General features: G+C 44.0%; 1 protein-coding gene across 1 annotated transcript in view; it reads left to right on the top strand.

The window, feature by feature from the left end:
* Positions 1–291: 291 nt before the first annotated feature.
* Positions 292–23,913, top strand: part of LOC144718960 (glutamate receptor 4-like) — a 77,481-nt gene continuing 53,859 nt past the window's right edge. The window contains exon 1 of the mRNA XM_078594603.1: positions 292–561. Within this exon, the coding sequence (XP_078450729.1) occupies positions 480–561 (82 nt within the window). The 5' untranslated portion in view covers positions 292–479. The remainder of the gene's footprint in view (positions 562–23,913) is intronic.

Raw genomic sequence — 23,913 nt, 5'->3', positions numbered from 1 at the left:
GAGGGGGGAGAGAGAGGGGAGGGGGGAGAGAGCGAGCTATCGAGATTGTACACAGCGAGAGAGATGGAGAGAGGCACAGAGACATCGACAAACACAGAATAGAGGTTAGAGAAATACACGGGGGCGAGATAGGGACACAGAAAGGTAGAGATATACACACGTGGAGACAGAGTCGGAGATACACAGAGTATAGGTGGGGGTGGGGGGGTGGTGAGAGAAAGGAGAGGTACGAGAGCAAAACCCAGGGAGAGGGAGGCGGCTATAGAGAGAGGGAGGAAGCGGAGAGGGAGAGAGGTGCACAGACGCACACAGAGAGGAGCTTACAGGGGAGAGACGGCTGTGCATGGAGGGGGTGGAGAGAGATGCGGTCTCGATGTCGGACGGACTGCTGCTGCTGTAATATCGGCAGCATTGACGCGCTGGCGTGAGGACGAGACGGACACGTCAGAGCGGAGAGAAATAGAGAGAGGTTGGAGACGATGGCCTGGATCTTCAGATTCATGTCGTGTTTTGCTGGCCTCTGTTTCGCCGCTGGGGCTTCTCCGGTCAGCGTGCAGATCGGTAAGCAATTGCATCGCATCAGCAGCATCACCATAGTAGCTGCAGTAAGACCATTAGCAGCGGCAGCATCAGCAGCAACAGTAGCTGCAGTTGCCAGCATTGTAACCATCATCGATAGAAGCAACACCATCGGCATCATCATTGGGAGTGCAAGCAGCGTCGCCGTCGTCGTTAACAATAGCAGCATCGTCAATAGCATCATCAGGAGCAGTACGAGCATCGTCAGCAGTAGCAATAGCATTGTCAATAGCATCGTTACCATTATCAGTTATAGTAGCATTACATCATTGTCACTTAGTTATCAACAAGTCCACATCATCGTTGTCATCGCCAATGCCATCGGCATCAGTAGTATATTTATCGTCACCATCATCAGCAATCATCGTGTCATTACTTTAACAGAATCTACAGCATTGCCAACAACTCCAGGTCCCAATTTCCATCAATCATCAACAGCATCATCGTTATCAGCAGAATTGTCTTGGTCATCGTCGCGATCAGAATACAATAGAATATTGATCAGCGCTCGTCGTTTTTGCAATATTAAAGCGTCGCCATCAACATCACATGCTTATCATCACCTGTAGCCACATCATCAGCAGCTTCAATACATTGGCTAATGAGCACGATCTTAATTACAACATGCCGTCACCACCACCACCATCGGCAGCAGCACGACCGTCATGGTGCTGCTGCTGCTGCTGATAAAATCCCTGTGAAAATCGCAATAAAATCCATACCGCGAGTAGCGAGGGACCCCGCGGGGATGTTAACAGTGATGCTGGTGAAATTGATGGCGATTTCCGTGAAGGTGATCATTATGTTAATGTCCATGGTAATGACAATGGTGGGTGTTTATGGTGGTGGTGATGATCGGTATTGTTCATACAGTAATGGTCATGGTAATGGTGATAGAGGTGGTGGTGATGATGATGATGATGAAGAAGACAGTGTTCAGGTGTTGATGTGGATGGCTCACAATGGTAGTGATACTGCCAGTGTCAATCATGATGGTGATGTGTTTGTTGGTGTATAAGGTAGTGATGGGTGGTGACGATGACAATAATATTAGTGGTGGTGACGACGACGATGATGCTGATCAGGATCCTTTTGTGGACGCTGTGTGTCCTGCTGTGCTCCACACGAAGAAGCTCCGGGACTTCTCAGTTGCAATTCGTGTCCTCTCCTCGCTGTGCTTGTGAAAGCTGCAGGACGCCTTATCAGAAACATCTGTGCGACATTGAAACATTCAGGCTGGCCTGCTTAAAAGAACCATCCTGGGTTAGAACCAGGCAAGATTCACTTAAAGATCTGTCCATGGTATCAGGAGTTATTCCAGGACGAGGCGAGCTGCGTTGGCTGTAGCCCGCATGCCCAACAGCTTCTGTTTGTCCGGACAGAGGGGGGCTAAACAGACACGGCACGATCTAGAGACGAGACATGCGATTTGTGTAGTGTGTATGGTGTGTGGTATATGTGTGGTATGTGTCATTTATGTGTGTGGTGTCTTCGTGTAGTTTATATGGTGTGCATGTGGTGTGTATGCGGTGGCTATGGTGTGTGTGTAGTTACGATGGCACGTGTGTGATCTCTATGGCGTGGGTGTGGTATTTATGGTGTGTGTACGTGTGGTATGTGTGGTATCTATGGTGCACATGTGGTGCCTGGTGTGCGTGGTGACAATAGTCTGTGTGGTGTGTATATCTGGTGTCTATGACCTGTGTGGTGTCTGGTGTACGTGTGGGGTCTGGTATACGTGTGGTGTGTGTGCGTGTTGTATTTGCGTTGTGTTTGTGGTCACTATTGGTGTGTTTGTGGTGCCTATGGGGCGTATGTGGTGTATGTGATGTGTATGCATGTCTTTGGGATTTGAGGTGGCTGTGGTGTTTCGTAGATGCTCGCTAACAGCACTTGCCTCAACAGTATGTTAAGGCTATGCGGGAGATATTTGTCTTATGTCCATTGTGTATGTGAGGTGTTTGTGTGTGGTGTCAGATGTGTTGAACTTCTATCGCACCGTACGTAGGCCAACCGTGCTAATCGAAGGTGCATGTGGTAGCCATTGGATGTGTGTGGTGTTTACGTGGTGTTTGTGTGTTGTATCTATCGTGTATGTCAGATGTCTATGGTGTGTCTAGTGTTTATGGTGAATACGTGGTATACATTGTGTGTGTGGTGTCTATGGTGATTGAATTCGAATACCTTAATTGTTTCAACCATGTCACTTTCTGCAGTTGTATTTACAAATTCGCTTAGATATAACCGCACACTTATTGTTCGTGCTTAACAAATGTCGTCACCGGGGAATACGGTATGAAGGTAACTGGAGTGTGAATTGTGTTCTTACAATCTGGTGTTTGCACAGTATATGCAACACCGAGTCACGTGGGAGATGTGTGGCTGTCTGGGATTGTAAATGCACCTTTAAGATTAAACGATATACGTCCAGGGACGGGACGGTGGCCGATGATCAAGAATAATGATGGAGTAGTAGCCGAGGAATGAAATGCGTCCGAGAGGCCGTCCACCAGAGAGATGGAGCGATGCAATCGGTTTACGTGCAGGAGCCAGGTGGAATTGTACATCGCAGGATTGTGAGAGATGGCGGTGGCTTGGGAAAGGCCTTCATCTGTATTTGTTTGAGAATTTTAAAAAAATCTCTCAGAAAAATATAAACTTTCCGCACGTTTACTGGGAAATTATATATTCTTATAAAAAAAGATGTACTTTTTGTTAATAAATGAAAGTAAAACATTTTACAACCCAGGCACATATATTTGTAGAATCAAACAAATAAGTATGCAAACAGAAAGTATAAATGTGGCAAATCTAAATCGAAGATTGCCACCTTTGGTTTCAATGAAATGTGGACAAAGGTCATGCACCAAAGTGTTGCACTTCAAAGTCATCTCATCATCAGCAACTCTGGTCTTTCCACTCCTGGATGAAGGCCTCCCCACACCATTGCCATCCCTCATGCTCCTAGCGCGTGCTACCATCCATCTCACTCCTGCACATGAACTGATACCATCACTCCATCTCCACATTCCTTGTCCTCCTAGATGTTTTCTATCATTTTGGCCGCCATTGTCACCAAATGTTGTCCGTCGATCATCATCCCATATTGTGTTGTGTCCTGCTCCAACTTATTTACGTTTCTTCATTGTAAAAATGTCTCTGAATTGTGTTTGTTTCTTGATCCATATGTTCCCTTTTTTATCTCGGCAAAATTCCAAGCATGCATCTCTGCGCGCTTGTTTGCACACTTTTCAGCTTTTGCCCCATTATGTTTGCCAGTGTATATGTGTTTCTGATCCATCGTTACATCTGGCAGTGTGCACTGATTGAAAATTTTCTTCACACACATTTGGTACACTCCTTTTCATAATCATGTTCAATTTACGAAAGGGCACTCCATCATTTCATAGTTTTTATTCCACTCCACCTTCAATAATTGCCCTAGGAAAATACATATTCCACTGTGTTTTCAAATTGGGTCCTTTAACAATGTATTTGTTTGGCACAAACTTGTCGCGCATTGCTTTAATTTCGCTCAATGTATCTCGAGTCCAATTGCTCAAACATCTTTGCGAAGTTTTTCCATTGCTTAATGTAATTTGTGTTCACTCCTGGAAAATGACCATTATCTGCAAATATTAGACAGCTTAAACCTTCCTCCATTCACGTTTAAGTTTTTATAGCTGCAAGAGGTTCACATCTTCTGTAACGTTGCTGTAAATAATTGGCGAGAGTGTGTATCATTGCCCGGCTGCTCTGCTCATTTGTAGTTTATTATTTTCATTGAATCTCCATTTTGCAGCAGCCATTTATACATGTTTTAAATGTCTACATATTTTTATTGTTAAAGCGTTGGCATGCGAAAGCTTGGATGACTGCCGCAGTCTCCACTGAATGGAATACCTTTCATAACCAATATCAGCCCGGCAAAAGTGTAATTTTACGTCTCTTCGAAAATTTTGTTGATGTTGCAGGTTGGGGTCTAGTGGAAAAGTATTTCTTAAATACAGCTGTCTATACTCTGTTAAGGTTCCATCTGGCTCTCTTAGTGCTACCACTTGTGATTTTCAAATTTTCTGCAGCGTTCATGTCCCAATTGATTCTAATGACACCTTCAACCACTCTGTTGAGTTCAGCTCTTATTTTCCTGATGATTTTACAGATCCGTATGTTCTTTCTGTAGTTTGGAACTTTCATCTTTCATGACCTCCCTCTTTTATTTTCTCCGTTCGTGGCAATATATAAGATTTATTTGTGCTCACATTTTTACTTTCCCCCTAACTTGCAGTGAACGGTCCGAACAGTGCTGGCTATGTAATGATTAAAAGTGATGGTACCCCGTTCATCAGTTTGCCTCTCTAGGAGTGTGGATCTGTTGCTTAGAATCGGTTTATATGCTCCTCCTTCCTGAACTTGTGTTTAATCTTCGTTATCTTGTTTTGTTCCCCTAAATTTAGTTACGTCCTATCTTTGGCAACGGATGAAGCATAACTACCATCTTACCAACCTGTGGCCTCTTCCTGTGTTACATTTACTGAAGGGCAGTCATGGCTGACATTCTTGAGTTTGTTTATCGATGAGAATAAACTAAAAATTCAGCAAAATTCCTACAATTTGGGCTCCTCCAAATCCGCTTTCGAAGACTCCTATTTGAAAAAGGCATTATCTTCACGTGTCTCCTGTCTGTGAACTCTACCCAAAACACACACCGTTTGTCCAACAACGTAGCTTAACAACGTAGCTTAACGTTGGCCCAACGATGCATGTTTACTGCAGGGTAGTGAACGTTCTGCTCTCTCGTTACTCTAATCCAATGCCACTGAAGACTCCCATTACTATGGTATCGTGTGTTTTGCTCTCATTTAGAAGTGGCGGGTGTTGGGGGGTGTGGATCTTATTTAAGTTTAGGAACTGACAGGCGCATTTGACAAGCGCATGCGCAGCATGGCACACGAGGTCGATGTGCCACTTTTTTGGCCTAAAAAAACAATAAAGCGCGTGCACAAGCGTCACTACTATCGGATGTCTTCATTTAAAGCGCGACCCAATTACTTCACAACAGGGGGGTGGAGTGGGCAGACCAGCAATACTCGCATGTGTTTACCAGTGGATTACATGCAGTAACTTGTTTAATCCCAGCCACGAGCTGCAGACACTTTTGTGGAACCGTGCTTACATTTTTGATGAAAATATTAAATAGATAAGCAGTTCGTGCATTTGAAAACGTGCACAAGTTGTTGAGATGTTTTTTTTATATTTTAAATTTTCTTCAGCGGAGCTATGCCCCGCCAGCCTCCAATGACTGTTTGGGGACAATAAAAACACGTACACGTGGGGTGATCGTTGCTGAGCTGCAGTTTTTTTTATGTCAGTTTAACACGTCGGCTTTCGCGACAACCCTTACTTGTTGACTGTCGGGTGGTGGCGGGTTTTAACGACACATTTACGCGATCTCACCCAAAAAAATAAACCTCTTATGGAGTTTTCGATGTGAAATCCAAAGCCGGAAAGTACTAAAGTCACTCAGAGCCATCTAGGAAACGACTCAAATTCTTCCCACACAACACAAACACCCACTTTATTTCAATGATTCCAGCAAAATAACCTTCAATGACGGTCAATTCAGCTCGACGATGGTGGCTTTAGCTTAAAATGTGGAGGGCCAGTGGTGTGGTGAGGGGCTGCCAGACGGGAGCGGAGTGGTATGGGATGATAGGGAGAATGGATCAGTGTCTCTCGCTATCTCTGTATACTCTACTAGCTTACCTACCCGGCTTCGCCCAGGACTTGGATTCACCACGCCCGGCCGCCTTTGTCTCCCCAGTGGCGATGTTCACACACCACACCAGTTACTCGTTTGAGGCTGAGTCGACCTAGGGGAGGCTCAGGACCGGTTCAAATAATCGTCACCGGTGGTGGCCGTGAGCGGGAATCTAACTCGGGTCGCCGGGTTCGTAGCGCAGCGCGCTAACCACTACACTACTGCTCCCCCCACATGCGCGCGTCCATAGGTACACGTACACGCGCTTGCTGCAGACACACAACTTTCAGGGTGCGTACGGCAGTAAACGACTCAAATAATAAACCAATGCTGCGCGAAGAACACCTTAGACCTGCAGCACATTTGTATTTCTATTTAAAGCTTTCGTGACTGCAGGGATTCATCTTCTTGGTTCTTTCGGTAAAGTCACGTAGAAGGGAAGTAATAAAATAATAAAAATAAAACATAATAAAATAATTCTCACGACGTTTCGGCTACAACGCAAGCAGCCGTCTTCAGGTGAAGAATGAGACACTGCCAAGCTAGGAGCTTATATATAAGCTGGATTGGAGGTGGAAGGAGAGAGCCTTAACAAAAATAATGTGCATATCAAGAGGAATTTAGCATATTCATGGGAAATGCGTAGGAGGTGGGCGGGGGGGTTTCAAAGTCATATTATGCCCATGCATTATGCAGGATCAGCAGCACCATAGGGGGGGGGTTCAGGGAGTAGCATTAACAAAGGAAAGGAATGTTAATAGTATGTAGCTGCAGTTACTAAACAACCACAAAGCAAACTAAAGTATAAACTACATAAAAAAAACTAAAGTATAAACTGCATAGCATCATCAGTATACTTACTATACTCTAAAATAAGCTGAATTACTAACAGTAAGTAATACATTACAATTCTACATCGTAAAAATAATATAATATGCTTCCATCTAAACTTTATTCTCTTACATCACACGAGTATACACCGTACTATATACTGCCATAGACAAACCCAACATTAAATTATATACTGTATTGCTATAAACCACCCTATACCTTATACATTTTAATATAACACTATGTATTATTCTACCCACCCTAATGTGTATCACACTGCTATATGTTTACTATACAATTACGATACTATATATTACTTTTTACATTGTATTAAGCATATAAATGTTATACTACTTGTTATTATACACTGTACCATTGACCGTCGTGTCAATGGGTGAGTCGTGGGGGGAAACTTGCAGCGGAGCAAATAATCCATTTCCTGCGGAGAATACTATGCCAGTGAGTGGAACGCGGTCTGAAAGTCGCCGTAAACGTGAACACAATCAGTTAAGATCCGAAATGGTTTATTACGTCCTTCCAATGATTGCTAAGCCAGAATCCATCTTCTCGGTTGAAATTGTCTCTGTGTTTGTATATGTGGATCGCCTCATGAACGAATCTCTCATGATAGCCAGATGGCTTGCAGAGAACCTCTGTCTTGGAGAAGTCAATGTCATGTGAGCCCACTGAGTTGTAACAGTGATCTGCCACGTCTGAGGTGTTTGTCCTACCGTGTTTCAGGTCTGCTTTATGTTCACGGATGCGGTCCGAGACATGTCGTTTGGTTTCCCCAATGTAACTGCTACCACAGAGGCAACTTAGTTTGTAGACGCCAGGGTACTGTATGTCTGGAACCACATCTTTTACAGACGGGACCAGATCACGGATTTATGTATTGTGTTGAATCGGACCTGGATCTTGTGTTTAATCAGGATTTTGGAGATCTTTTTTGTGACCCCAGCAATGTAGGGTAAGGTGATGGTCTTGAAAGGCTCCTCAACAGGATCCTTCTTGATGGTTGGAGTGATGGCTTTGCGGATTGTGTAGTTGGAGTAACCATTAGCCTTAAGAGCTTGGCGTACGTGTTTGAGTTCACTGGCAATGTGTTCCTGGTCGGAGATGCATTGGGCTCTATGATATAGAGTCTTGATGAGGGAATTCTTCTGGGATGGATGGTGGTGGGAATCCGGTTTTAGGTAAGCATCTGTATGGGTGACTTTCCTGTAGACAGAGTGGCTCATTGAACCATCAGTTCTCCTTTTAATTAGGACATCCAAAAAGGGGTAGCTTGCCATCTTTTTCGACTTCCATGGTGAATCTGATGGCTGGGTGTATGGAATTGATGTGGTCGAGAAATTGGTCTAGAGCAGGCCGGCCATGTGGCCAGATGACAAAAGTGTCGTCTACGTACCTCTTCCATAAGGTCGGGCGTAGAGTGGCAGTCTGGATGGCGTCAGTCTCAAATTTCTCCATGAAGATGTTGGCTACAACCGGAGATAGGGGGAGCCCATTGGGGTGCCCTCAGTTTGCTTGTAGAAAGTTCCATTCCAGGTGAAGTCTGTATTGGTTAAGCAGTGTCTCACCAGGAGGGGGGGTACCCCAGCATTCAGTCCTTGATGAACCAAGTCTTCAATGATTGCGATGGTGTCAGGTACAGGAACTTTGGTGAATAAGGAAACCACATCAAAACTTACAAGCAGGTCGTCTGGGGACAGGGCAATCCCCTTGATTGTCGATACCAGGTCAGTAGAGTTTAGTACCGCAGAGGTGGTTTTTCCAGTGAAAGGCCGTAGGATTTCAGACAAAAAACGAGCCAATTTATAGGTGGGGGAGTTGATAGTAGAGACAATGGGACGAAGAGGTGTATCTTCTTTATGTATTTTTGGCAAGCCGTATAATCTTGGTGGCCTGGCTGCAGAAGGTTTCAACGAGAACTGTTTGGTCTGATCAATTAATGCGGTTGAATCAGAAATGATTTGCTTGGTTTTTGAGACGAGGCTGTTGGTGGGGTCTCTTTTTATTTTTGTATAGCTGCCATCGTTGAGTAGTTCTTGGATTTTGGTGTTGTATTCTGTTTTGTCCATGATGACAGTGGCATTGCCTTTGTCAGCTGAGAGGATGACAATGTCATCCCTCTTTTTTAATTGGGCTAATTCAAAACGCTCATCTTTGCTGATGTTGCTAGCTGGCATCTTAGCGTTTTTGAGGGTTGCAGAGATTTCAGATCTTGCTACGTCTGCAGCGATGTGACTCAGGCCCTTGAGAGCTACATCTACTCTAGCAATTATATAAGCTCCTATAAGCTCCTAGCTTGGCAGTGTCTCATTCTTCACCTGAAGACGGCTGCTTGCGTTGTAGCCGAAACGTCGTGAGAATTATTTTATTATGTTTTATTTTTATTTTATTACTTCCCTTCTACGTGACTTTACCGAAAGAACCAAGAAGACATTTGTATTTCACTTTACTCGTGGAGGGTTGGGGGGGGGGCATGACATCAGCAGGCACCAGAGGTGGGACAAAGTCATTGTTATGCAAGTCCAAGTCGAGTCGCAAGTCATCAAATTCATGACTCGAGTCTGACTCGAGTCCAAGTCACATGACTCGAGGAGTCCACACCTCTGGCAGGCACACTGCGTAACGCTTCCGCATGCGGGTGATATCACAGCTCACTTTCCGTGCAAAATATATCCATTATTGCGCCCCCCCCCCCCCACAATACAAAAGTCTATTTTTTTAATAGTTTTTGCATGGTGTACAGTCTGGAAACTACCTACATGGCAAATTTCAAGTTTGTTGCATGTCGGGAGGTACGCTAAACATTCTGAAAAGACACATTCACAAATTTCCCTTTTTTATATATAATAGAACTGATGAATTTGTCAATGTGGGTTTGTATTTCTTCGTCTGGGTCTTTGTGTCACAGTATCTCTGGTCCCTCTCCACGTGTTTGTGCGCATGTGCATCTCTCTCCGTGTTTGTGTCTCTCTTCATCTCTTTGTCTCACTCCGACTATCTCGGAGTTTCTTTCTGTGTGCCTCTACATTTTGCTGTGTTGTCTCTCTGTCTCCTGTGTCCATCTCTTTCTCTTGGGCCCTTCTCCACTACGGGTGCACATACGTTTCCCAGGGCTGCAATAGCACAATTCCAAGTGCCTTTAAAAATGTAGCAGGCAGATTTAGTATTAAACATGGTAACCAAGATAGATAAACCATAATAAAATACAAAGAGACTGGCTATGGGTTGATAGAAGCATCAGTGAGAGTCTGAGTTATTGCCATGAGCATGTGGGTATTATAGCTGCCATGGCACATGAAATTGTGAGACCAAAAGCATGCCCAGCAGTGTCTGTGATGATATTCACACAACCTACCAGGTGCACGTTTAAAGCTGAGTTGACCTAAGGAAGGCCCAAATCAGGCTCATACTAATTGGTAATGGAATTTGCAGTGTATCATAACCAGAAATTTCACTCAGGTCAGTTTGACCACGGAATAATTTTTATAACCTCATTGCCACCATTTTGCACTGCAAGTGACAGTGCCTATCGAGAGCAGGGTGGTTGCATGTCTTTAATGCAGTGCTTGGCAAGCAGGGGTTGGTGGACCACACAAAGTTGATCAAATACAGGAATCCCCCGTTATACGTGAGAGATGCATTCCTGGGATATGCTACTTAACTCGAAACTACTTCAAACGAACTCAAATTTTCCCATTGACGTGCCAAGCATTCCTAGCTGACGTTTGTCCGAAGAAAATGCGCGACTAAATGTCGTGAAGTGTACAAAAATGCATACGATTATAAGTTAACGTACATTTTCACTCATGATATAGTCAAATAATTTGTTTTAATTACCAGAGATGAATTACAAGCTTGCCGATCAAGGCCTCTTGGGGTGAGCAGTTGGTGAAGTTATGCAGACAAAGGGGTCGGATCACCTGCCTCTTCATCTGACAATGAAGCTGGAACCACAGAAATGTTCACCAGAGGAAGCTGGTTCTCTTCTGAGCTCTTCTACTGATCTTCTGCTGGATTGATTGCAGTATATTGAAACAAAATGTGTCCAAAGACAGCTGAACAGCATGTTTCTTTACTCTTTGGTTCTTTCGGTAAAGTCACATAGGTATAAAATAAATCACGATTAATTTTATTTTCTACCTACGTGACTTTACCGAAAGAACCAAAGAGTATGGATTCCTGCAGTCACGAAAGCTTCAAATCAAGCATGTTTCTTCTTCTGCTGGGAAAGCTCCTTGGAGCAGTGAATGCAAGTTAATATTCGTGGTTGTGGTGGATAGTTTAATCGGCTTCATTTTCAGCTCATTGTTGTTCCAGCTGCATCAGATCCTCCGTTTACAGGTCCTCACCATGGGACTCAAGCATCTCCACCATGTCCGACTCGACATTATTGAGTCAAGCTATTTTGTGATGCAATACTGTGCCCGTACGCGCATAGCACGTACCACATTCACTCACCGGTGTAGTCATAATTTTGCATTGCCCACTGAACACCATAGGGGCCGTCCATAAATCACGTCACACGATTTTTGATCCCCCCCCCCCCCCGTCACAAAAAGTCAGACCCCCCCCTCAAATATGACGTCACAAAGCTCTGCCCCCCCCCCCCCCCCCAAAAATATATAAAACATGCTTCAAATCGCTTTAAACTATTGTCATTGTAGTGCGTATTTAATGTGGCGCTGCACACTGATGTTGTAGGATAAAACATTTATTAAAAAGTCGATTTCATTAAGTAGAACGTGTTGTCTATATTTATTTAAAGTTGCACATTTTGATGCGACGTCACATTTCTCACCCCCCCCCCCCTCGTCACACATCGTCACAAATTATCTGACCCCCCCCATAGTTGCGTGACGTCATTTATGGACGGTCCCATAGCGCGTTGCTGCGCGCTGATTGTCCGAGACAAATGTAAACCAACATTCTATCGCCCACCGCGATGCACAACAACGCTCAATTAAACTTATTAAAATTATATAATTTTTTTAGATATGTAGATGGATAACTGTATCACTTTTTCCACAATTTCAATGTATTTATGAGTTTAAGTTCGTAACACAGCAATGTATTGTATTTTAAAGTTATTTGAAATGTGTTTACGGTTCAACAAAAAAGGGAAACGTTGTTAAACTCATAAATAAATAAATAAACATTGTACATTTGCGTGTAACACTTTAAAAATACTGTATGGTAAATAACACGTAAAATAAAGTAACAATTAGTAAAAAATACATATTTGTATCTCACTTACCTTTAGTCCTGATGCTGGCTTGCTTGTCAGAAGGGGGGCAATTAGACACCACGATTATACAGAGGGGTGGGGGGCACTCACACGCACAAACGTACAACAACAACAACCGCCATTCGCCACTAAGTGGCGGTGACGTCACCACGACGCTTGTGCCAGGCCATGTGCACCTTGAGGCCACGTGAAGTGTCGAACGCCCGCTGGCAGGAGGTCACGGGGCAGACCCAGGTGCCACGGGTCGACTGACCGAGATGACCGAGATGACTGACTGATGCACCACCTGTGCCCCCTACTGTGCCAACTTGCTGTGCTTTAGCCACCCGGCGCTCCGCTCGTTGTTGTGAGCGTCGCTCCTCCGCCCTCCGTTGTTGTTGGAGGGCGACTGCCTCCAACTGCCCAGTAGCGTCCTTCACGAGCCTCCTCCACTGAGGCCGATCTTGACACCGCTAGTACCAGTCATCGGCAAGTCCACTCAGCTCCACGTCCTCCTGTACCACATCACTCCATCTCTTCTCTAGCCCGTGCCGCGCCCGTTTAGCCCCCTCGATCCGGCCGAACAAAAGCTGTTTAGGCATGCGGTGGCTGGGCATGCGGGCTACATGACCCAGCCAACGCAGCCTTGCCTGCCGGAGGAGCTCACTGATGGGACTTTGCCCAGATCTTTCAAGGACTTGTGAGCTCCTCACAATCCAGCCTGGTTAAACCCAGGATGGATCGTAGGCAGGCCAGCCTAAATGTTTCCAACCGGCGAAGATGCTCCACTAGGGGGGTCCACGTTTCGCAAGCGTAGAGAAGGGAGGGAATGACCGTGGCCGAGAAGACCTGAAGCTTCGTGCGGAGCGACAGACCAGGTAGCTTCCACACAGCGTTACGCAACCGATGAAAAGATATTGCCGCTCGACTGATTCGGAGTGAGACCTCTGCTGATAAACTGGAGCCGGTCATAAGCACACTGCCCAGGTATGGGAAACTCTCCACTCTCTCCACAACACAGACAGACACACACACACCGGGGGGGCACGCGCGCACGCACAAATACAAAGCCGCCCAGTATAGCCTCCTATTGGGGCAAGTGATGTTAGAGAGTAGCACCTATGAAATTGCCACGGCACACGAGGGGGGTGGGTGTCTCACACCACGCCCGGCTGCCTTTGTCTCCCAAGTGGCGACATTTACACATGGCACCACGTACTCGTTTAAGGATGAGTCGAACTAGGGGAGGTCCAGGACATAATCAGATAATCGTCACTGGTTTTGAGCGTTAGAGGGAATCGAACTTGGTTGTGCCTGGGTTCGTAGCACAGCGTGCTAACCGTAGCACTACTTGCTCCACTCTACTCGTGGACAAACACACTCGGTAAGTATTTATTCAGTATTTATACTCTTTATAATCTGGGAATGTAATTTGTATAAGGTATTTAAGTTTGTTTTTAGTGTATTAACATATACTACTTATTTAAATTGTGATGTCTATTTTTTTGTTGCGGTATACCTTAACCCCATAATTTAGGAAAGGCTTAATAAGTCTTGAATATTTCCGTTTTGGCTTCCACAGCATTTTCTAAGAACGTAACAGCCGCAATATTCAAGGGTCTCCTGTACAAATATTTTTCACGTATCCGGAAAAATTCCGACAACCATCTGGGATCTTGCCGTGTGCTTCAGGACAATGCCAAGTGGTTGCGTTAGCGTCAGCCTGTACATCCAGTACTACCGTATACTGTACTCTAAACGGCCCCACTGCTTCTCTACAATCAACTAAGAATGCTCTACAACTGACTTGGTGAATACCTCTGTAAAATAACTTTTTAAAATATCATAGTTAAAATGTAGGCTTAGCTTCTTTCTTGAAAAGTTGTATGCACATTACTTGGAAAATTTAGTGAACCGTGTTTTAGCGTATTTGGCAGCTGTACATTTCTGCACGATAAGCCACTTAGTTCATCTACCATTTATAGCCAGGTCGCTTCTGAAAAAGAGCTATATAACTCAGTGGGTTTTACCTGGTAAAATGAAAATAGTTTAGAAAACCGTTGTCATCGGCAGTCCCTCGGGGTTTATCAGGTTTGGTGGTGGATCTTGAGGTGGCTGAGTAGTCCAATTCTGGATCCACAGATCTTTGGGCATTGGGAGCATTGGGGCCACGTGGTCCCATATGGAAGTGGAATCGGGCTGGCTTCCTTTTCCTTTATTTTTTTGGCAGCGATCCACTTCGGCATTGAGACATTGGGTCTCGAAGTGGGCCACAGCCTGGTGGATGCAGCGGTGCCACCCGAGGCAGCTGGTAGTCTACTCCTCTTCGTCTTGAAGGCTGATTTTTCCGTGCTTGAGGGAGGACTTGAGGGTATCCTTGAACCTCCTTCTTTGTCCTGCCTCCCCCACTGCTCATTGGAGAGCTGGGAGAAAAGGATCTGGCAGGGAAGGCGGTTCTCAGGCATGTGGATGCAGTGGCCGGTCCATCGGAGTTGTTTTTTAGATGCACTGCTTCAATCCTAGTGGTGTGAACTTGGAGGAGAATACTTACATTGGTGCAGCGATCTTCTCACTTGATCCCATGGATTTGGCGGAGGCAGCGCTGATGGAAGCGGTCGAGTGCAGTGACGTAGCGCTGGTAGATTGTCCATGTTTTGCTGCAGTAGAGGAATGTTGAGATGACAACAGCCCGGTAAACTAGGAACTTTGTTGTCCTGTGGAAATGTTTGTTGTTGAAGACGTGCTCAGTTTATAGAAGGCAGCACCTGGCGCACTGGACTCTTGTGTTGGATCTCTTCATTGATGGTGGCCGTTGGGAAGAGTCGGGGGAGATGTTTGGCTGGTCAGATGGCAGTTGGTGGAGGACCTTGGTTTTGGTGATGTTCAAGGTTAAGCCAAGTCTCTTATATGCAGAGTTGAATACATCGAGGGTCATCTGGATTTCCTGTAGAGAGTTAGCAATCACGCATTATTTGTCCGCAAACTGTAGGTCGTGGATGTTCTTTGTGGTCAGCTTCTTCTTTTCCTGAAAATGTTTTATGTTGAAGAGCTTCCCATCAAGACTACTGGATACTAACGCCTGATGGGAGGCGACCGTGGACGAGGTTGACTATGACCAAATAGATGGTGAATAAGGCGGAGGCGATCATGGAACTCTGTCTGACACCCATTCGAATCTGAAAGGCATCTATTTTAGATCCCCCACTCAGCACAGTGGCGGTCATGTAGTCGTGCAGGAGCCGCAGGATGGTGACAAACAATCATTATAATTTTAATTTATAAAGCGCCATTAAACAATCATTCTCCAGACAGCCAAGACGTTGGAGGATACTCCAAAGGGCTTCCTGGTTGGGGGGAGTCAAATGCTTTGGTTAGGTCGATGAATGCCAAAAACAGTTCTTGATGTCCCCCCCCCACGACACTTTTCTTGAATCTGTTGGGCAGCAAAAACCATATCTGCAGTGCCCCTGGATTGTTGGAATTCACACTGTGTCTCTCAGAGGACCTTTTCAGCAACGTTACTCAGACGATTGAGCAGGAGGTGGGCCAGGATCTTTCCTGCTATGGACAAGAGGGAGATCCCCCTGTAGTTTCCACAGTAAGACATGTTACTATGGTCGCATTCCTGAGGTCGCCGGGGAGGTCTTCTTTGTACCAGATCCAGAGGATCAGCTTGTGGAGCCTTGAAGTGAGCGGGTGGCTGCCAGATTGGAAGATTTCAGCTGGGATGCCATCCAGACCGCAGACTTTGTTGGACTTCATCTACTTGATGGCATGCCTCGGCTCACCGATGGTTGGTGGCTGGACGAGTTGTAGCTCTTTGGGGTGTTGCGGTATGGCTTGGAGGGTATCATCCATCATGATGGATTCCCTGTTCAGGAGCTGTTCGAAATGCTCTTTCCAGCATTGACATATGGCATTGTTGTGCTTCAGGAGCTGGGATCCATCAAGTGTTCTGATGGGCTTTTGACCTGTAGACTGAGGTCCAAAGATTCTCCTTGTTGTCTGGAAGAAGTTCTTCATGATGTGCTGGTCGGCATAACCCTCTATCTCGCGTGGCTTTTCACCCACCAGCTGATTTTCATGGCGTGGATCTGCCGTTGAGTTTCGGCCTTCAGTTGGTGGTACGCTGCGGTCCTGCGCTGTGTCCTCAGGTGGTTTTGGCAAGCAAGGAATGTAGTATGCTTTCATTCCAGGTCGTGGATCTAGGTGTCATTGCATCAAACCAGTCCTCGTGTCTTTGGGGTTTGTAGCCGATGGTCTGGGCACACGAGTCTGGTACATCGGTTTTGAGCTGGTCCCGTTGTAGGTAGATGGTGGTGGCCTCTGGTGTTGGAAGGTTTTCCAACACGGTATGGAGTTGTGCTTGAAGCTCTTCTCGCTTTCCGGGGGCCTTTAGGGATAAAAAATCCAGCTTAGTTTGTTATCGAAAATATAACTCAAATAACTGGCATATTTGATTAACTGCACCTATTTTGACTTAGAACTTTCGTGACTGCAGGAATTCATATTCTTTGGTTCTGTCGGTAAAGTCACATAGATAGAAATATTATATAAAAAAGTGAATAAAATAAATAAATAATAAAAGCTTTAACCACGACGTTTCGATCGCAACACAAGCGTCCGTCATCAGGAAAAGGAGGGGGGGGGTTAGCCTCTAAAGGCAAGCTGTTTATGAAGGTTTAAAGATGGGCATAGATTTCCAAAATCATGAACAAACACAAGATCCAGGTCCGATTTCACACAGTACATAAAATCCGTGATCTGATCCCATCTGTGAAGGACAAGATTCCTGACATGCAATATCCCGGTGTCTACAAACTAAGCTGTATTTGTGGCAGCAGTTACATTGGGGGAACTAAGCGACATGTCTCGGACGGTGTTCGTCAGCATTAGGCAGATTTGAAACAAGGTAGGACCAATACTTCTGCCGTGGCTGATCATTATTTTAATGCGGCTGGCTCACACAAAATTGATTTCTCTAAGACGATGGTACTTTGCAAGCCTACTGGCTATCAAAAAAGATTAGTTCATGAAGCCATCCATATATACAGACACAATTTCAACCGAGAAGATGGCTATAAACTCAGCAATCATTGGAAAGATGTCATAAACCACTTTGGGTCATGACTTGATTTGTGTTTTCTTGTCAACCTCCACCGTCAGCAGTGTGGGTGTGTGGAGCTATACGGTACATGCTAGAGAAGAAATTAGCCGATATTGTATGGGAGGACTTAGAACTGAGTGAACTTGTTGATAACTAGGGCCAGTGGTGTCAAGATTGTCCTCCGGAAGAGGCTTGTGAAGAGTGCTACTGGGCAATTAGAGGCAACATTTTCTCCTGCAACAAGACAAGGTTGAGAACCGACGTTAATTTTGAGTTTAGTGCCGGGTAGTGAAAACACAGCAAGTAAAGCAGTGCAATCATTGATCCCAACTGCGAAAACTTGGCAGGACCCTCCTCAAAAGGAGTCCTGATACTCAGTGAGGCTTTCCTGAGTAAAAAAACATAACAATAATACAAATCTCAGTTCACCCATCTCTTTAACAATGACCTCCTGCTAGAAAGCCTTCAACCCTTCACGTCTCCTTAAAGGGCACAGAGCCTGGCACAATCATTAGGATGATGGCCAATGGCGGAGCCAGGATTTTCAGGTAGGGGGGGGGGGCAACCCCTCCAGCAATGAAAATTATAGGAGTTGTTAGTAAGTAAGGACTTGTCCCTTGCTTTTTACTCGACGCGTGTGCGGCGATGGCGCAGCATTCGACCGAGGGTCGAATTCGAACCGCGTGTGATCGGCATCGCGCTCGCTGAAGGTGAATGCCTTCAGGGAAGTCGTGTACTGTATACGCAACTGCACACAATTCTAAGTCACTTATAACTGCTTTGCCGTTACTTATTGCCAATTATGGACTCAGACTATTGTCCTATCATCTCAGAGTCCCTGGCACGTAATAATATGCTACACAGTGGCAATGGGGGTCGCCAAATGCCGAATTATTACTCATAAACCCCAATGATCCGATCGAAATTAGGGATTTCGATTGGATCATTGGGGGGGGCACGTGCCACCCCACCCCCCACTGGCCCACCTGTGATGATGGCACCGTCAACCAGTGATGAATGCCAGTTGTATTTGTACGTATTCATGGGATATGTAGTATGCATGGCTTGTACCATTATTGGAGTATGTGCTGTAATGGAATAAGTGGTATTATTATTGGTATATGTATCCTACAAATAGCTACATTATCGAATGTATTAAATGCATGGTGCCAAGTTACATAACGAAGTAGCTAGTGTTGTAATTTATTATTTCATTGAAAGTGGATCAGGTTAGAAAGCAAACAGAGCAAGTTGTTTGAAACCACACGCGACTTGTCGACAAAGAAATTTAATATAAAAAGACAGAGACGTAGAACTGAAGATTGAAAACAGAGAGAAAAAAAACACATGCCAGTGAATGACATAATTAAACTGTCAAGCAAACGAAATGCGCCTGGGCCGGACATGTTACTGGAAGGAACGATGGCCGATGGTGAAGAATAATGATTGGGAATCATGGCCGTGGAATGAAACGCATTCGAGAGGAGATGGAGCAATGAAACAGTTTGTGTGCAGGTGCCAGGAGGAATTTTACATCGCAGGATTGTGAGGTGTGGCGAAACGTTTATCCAGGAGTGTATAGACCATAGCTCATGGTAATCATGTTGATGATCATTTTACATGGATGAATGTGCCGTGTCGTAATATTGGTGCTTGTACTGTAAATGGTACATCTGTTGTACTTGCAGTGTGTGGTATTATTCGTGCATGTATTGGACATGTGGAATGTGTTTTTATAATGTGGTATATTTGGCATATTTGTTTATATGGTGAAAGTGTTTGTCATGGTGTTTGTGTATGTTTTTAAATGTTTCTCATTGGATTGATGTCACTTGGGAAATGTATTAATTAATGTTTCTGGTTTATGAGATGCATAATGTGTGATTTATGGATTACAAGCTTTTATGAGCTGCACTAGATGTGTGTCGATTGTGCGATACATAAAATGTGTGTGGATTATGCAATGTGTGTGGTTTATGAAATGCATGAGGTGTGCGTGGCGTGGATTATGAGATGCATGGAATTTGTGTCGATTATGAGATGGATGTGATGTGTATGCTATATCAAAACCTCGTGGTGGTCACCGATACCCCAGTCACACTGAGGCCTTGCAATGTGTTTGATGGGAATCAGATCTGGCATCGCTCTGTCGCAACGTCTTTTGCTGCAATGCAAAATCCGGCTCCTGTCAAAACCGCTGCCTCATCTTAGCGCAACCTCTGTGCCTAACGCACCTCAAATGGAACCAGCAACCAATGTATAATGAACCCTACCTCAAAGTCAAAATCAAGAGGTTATCTTGTCCAATGCAATTGACGCTTTCACACCTCCCTATCGCCTCCCTAAATTATATCATTAGCCATGATCTATCCACTGCTGGATGAAGGCAGGCCTAATCTAAGCTATCATTTCTCAGGTGAACTCTGTTACGTGCTATGATGACAGGTCATTGCATGAAATATAGCCTATAATATATGTTCCATTTGTGGCCGTGTTATTGACCAATGTACGTGAGTTTTTTTTCATATGCCTCAAGTTCCTGCAATGCAATAATCCATCCAGAAGTTGCACACAATCTTATTTTATAGCTCCATCTACACAGTGGACATATTTTTACGTGTTTCTACCTTTGGCTGTCACTACTTCGTTAGTGTTGACCACCGGCCATTGTGTTCTATCCAACATGATGTCTCTAATCTGTGTATATTCTCCAATGCATACATTTCCCTGTCTCAGTGTAATTGCAATAATATCTGAACATTTATAGCCTTTGTGCCATTTTCTTTATCAATGACCATGTTTCAACTTCATCAATCTTGGCAGGTGATACGCACTGATGTAGACACCTTCTTTAGGCAAGTTTTTTTTCTTTTCATTATCGAGTTCAATTTTCCTAAATCACTCCAACCTGCTTTCATCCACCTCTTTAATTCATAATTAACAACAGCCAGGTTGCCGTGGCACATGGCTGTAATGCAGCACTCTGAAAGCAACGTTTGGTGAATAACACATCGTAAAACTCCCTTCCCATGAGCATCGAGGTGTCATACCATGGCCCGTCAGGAGAAGGTGGTAGATCAAATGTGGACTCCGTCTGTTCCATCTGTATGGAGTGTTGTCCCCTCGCACACGTGGATTTTTGCCAGGTGCTTGGTTATAATTTATAAATTAGAAATCGCCAAACTCCTTTTTGCTGTTTTCATGCTCTCATCACTTGATGTAACAATAATGACTGTAATCATGTTGTGTTGGGTTCTCTGATTATTGTCATTCCTTCCCTAATTCACTCACATAGTTCTGTGTATCCCATTTGTGGCTTTAGATATTGTTTCCACTACTCCGCTAGTTATTAGGTTATGTAAATTGGTGAAACTCGTTTCATAACTTTGATGCTCGAGGCATTTGCATATATTGCTTAATTGGGTTAAAATCGGCTACCTCCTGACACTTTTTGAACACAATTTCTGAGCACAGGCCAAAAAGCCCAAAACGTGAAGTGGTCAGTGCAAGAGAAGAAGCAGAGGGAGAAGTGTGGTGGATGAGACAAAATAGTCAGTGGGTGGAGTTATCAATGAATGAAGTTAATGGGAACATATTCTTGGTTCTTTCAGTAAAGTCACGTAGAAGGGAAACAATAAAATAATAAAAATATATTTTTTTATAAAATAATAAAACAATAAAATAATTTAAAAATATATTTTATTGTTTCCCTTCAACGTGACTTTACCGAAAGAACCAAGAATATGAATCCCTGCAGTCACGAAAGCTTTAAATCGACATTTAATGGGAACAGTAACCATGGTCGTAGAGATGGAAGAGTGATACGGAGGCAACCGACAACCGGTTAGCGAGTGACAAGAGTAACTTAGTGAGAGTTAGATCATCAATCAACCTGACTGCTTGACTCTCAATTCTTTCAAGTCCAGTGAGTGACATAGTGACTGGGTGTTTAACCCCGGATATGATAGCAAGATTCAAACTTCGTCCGAATTTGTGCTTTGTATAGTAGTAATTATTTGGAATTAACCAGGCTTTGGCATGCAAAATAAAACCAAGCTTCTTTGATGTCTCCTTAGCCACAATAGTAACACAGCCATTCCATGACAGTTCAGATGAGAATGTTGTGCCAAGCATATTTAGCAGTTTTATTATGGCTCAAGAAAACATTGTTAAACATGATGAGAGTAATTGTGTAAATGACAATCTTATGTAATATTATCGTTGACTGGGGTTTTTTAGTTGAACGTGACCAGGTTTTTGTCACCCCAATCAAGAACTGTCTTCAAGTGGTGATTGATAGTGGAGAATCTATGTTGGGCAGCTCCGAAGTCTTACTCTCAGCTTGTAATTTAAAGAAGGATAATGCACGAAGTGTGCCATCATCGGCAAAGGAGTGGATCACGTTATGAGTGGTTATTCTGTAAAGAGCCTTTTGCCCATCCGAGGACGGAAGATGTAATAATAAAGATGTACATTTATATTTTCTCGTGTGATTGCAGACTTATATTTTGTTTTAAGTGCTGAAGAAATAAAGACACCAAAAACACCATTGGAACCTCCTTTGCCAGTAGCAAAATATGATCATTGTTTTTTTTACCCTTTTCTCTGGCAACAAAACTGACACCTTTTTTTACAAGGAGTAATGTTTGCATTGACCACAATACCTGCGGTCAGAATGCAAACAAAAAACACAACTCTGATAATGTATGCACTGTCCTTGAAATTGATTGGTCCACACCCGAGACAGCTTTTCTTAGAGCCTAGTCTCATATGGTGTTGGACCAGATGACGCCAAAAGGCGCACAACTCAAAGACAATCCACCATCAGAGTATGAGAGCTCGGGTAAGCATTTACACCATTGGAACCTCCTTTGCCAGGAGAAAATATTATAATTGTTTTTTTACCCTTTTATCTGGCAACAAAACTGACACCTTTTTTACAAGGAGTCATGTTTGCACAGACCACAATACCTGCAGTCATAATGCAAACAAAAAGCATAACTCTGATGATGTATGCACTGTCCTTGAAGTTGATTGGTCCACACCCGAGACAGCTTTCCTTAGAGCCTAGTCTCACATGGTGTTGGAACAGATGACGCCTAAGGAAAGCTGTCTCGGGTGTGGACCAATCAACTTCAAGGACAGTGCATACATTATCAGAGTTATGTTTTTTGTTTGCATTATGACTGCAGGTATTGTGGTCTATGCAAACATGACTCCTTGTAAAAAAAAGTGTCAGTTTTGTTGCCAGATAAAAGGGTAAAAACCCAATGATTATGATACACACTGTGTGTGGTCTGAAAAGAAAACTATATAATCAGCGACTTTTCGGGAAATGGTCCTTCATAGCACTCTGGTGAGTGTTAAACTAAACTTTTCTCTACATATAGCAAAAGTTAATCACCAGTGTTATTCGTTTTTCTATTAAATATATAAATCAAGAAATGTTATTATGTTCTTAAGTGTAGTAGGAAACTTGCCAGGAACATAACCTCCCCTATTTACATTGTTTATTATGGGAAAAGCGGTTTTGCGTAACGTTGCTTCACTTAAAGTCGCATTTTCCAGGAACGCAACCCCGACGTTAAGCAAGAAGATACTGTACTTCACCTATATAAACAGAGGTTGAGATAGGAACAAACAGTATTTTTTCTACGGCTGATGTAGATGCAGAGCAACAACTAAAATATCACATTCGGGTGGTCAAGCTAAACAACTGCATCGGGAGCAGCGGAGTGTATCGCTGTTATGTGTCCTTTATATTTGTGGGCATTGCATCGTTATCTGTTGTATGGTCTGTTCTGGATGACCACAGTCGCACACTGGATAGTTTTTAATCTTCCATTTGTCCATCAGTTATCCGCATCTGTCATGGTTTGTATGGATGTGGTTTCAGGTGGATCATGAGCTTGAGGTCCTGATGAATTGGAAGGCGACTTTTCTTTGATTCACAGGGCTTTCCGATAGGTTGCGGCGATGGGTGGGGGAGAGATTTGTGACGGCACAGACAGCCAGGATGTCGGGGTCAACTTCAGGGTTCAAATAATACACCACAATGCAGTGTTCAATTGTACATCAAGTCGAGTGACTACTTCTGCCCCATACTGGTGCACCGTACCGAATATACAGGGACCATCGTTGATATCCGTAGCACTGGTGCTGATGCTTCCCAGCAGAACAGCAGCATTGCCAGAGGAGACATCTTCGTGGCTGGGACCTCAACATTTGAACAGGGCAGAATGTGACTCAATTTTTTGTTAACTTTCTGCTGTAAAAAGATTATAAATTCCTAGAAACAGAGATGTAAAGTTATTGTTCTATTGGAAACAGACATTGTTATTTACCTCAGTGTTAATAGCCTAAATCAATTAAAATATTAACACTGACATATCAGGG

Source organism: Lampetra planeri, chromosome 5 (assembly GCF_965212315.1).
Source record: "Lampetra planeri chromosome 5, kcLamPlan1.2.h2, whole genome shotgun sequence".
Lineage (NCBI taxonomy): Eukaryota > Metazoa > Chordata > Hyperoartia > Petromyzontiformes > Petromyzontidae > Lampetra > Lampetra planeri.
The sequence above is the reverse complement of the archived record's forward strand: the minus strand, read 5'-3'. Positions and strand labels throughout refer to the sequence as shown.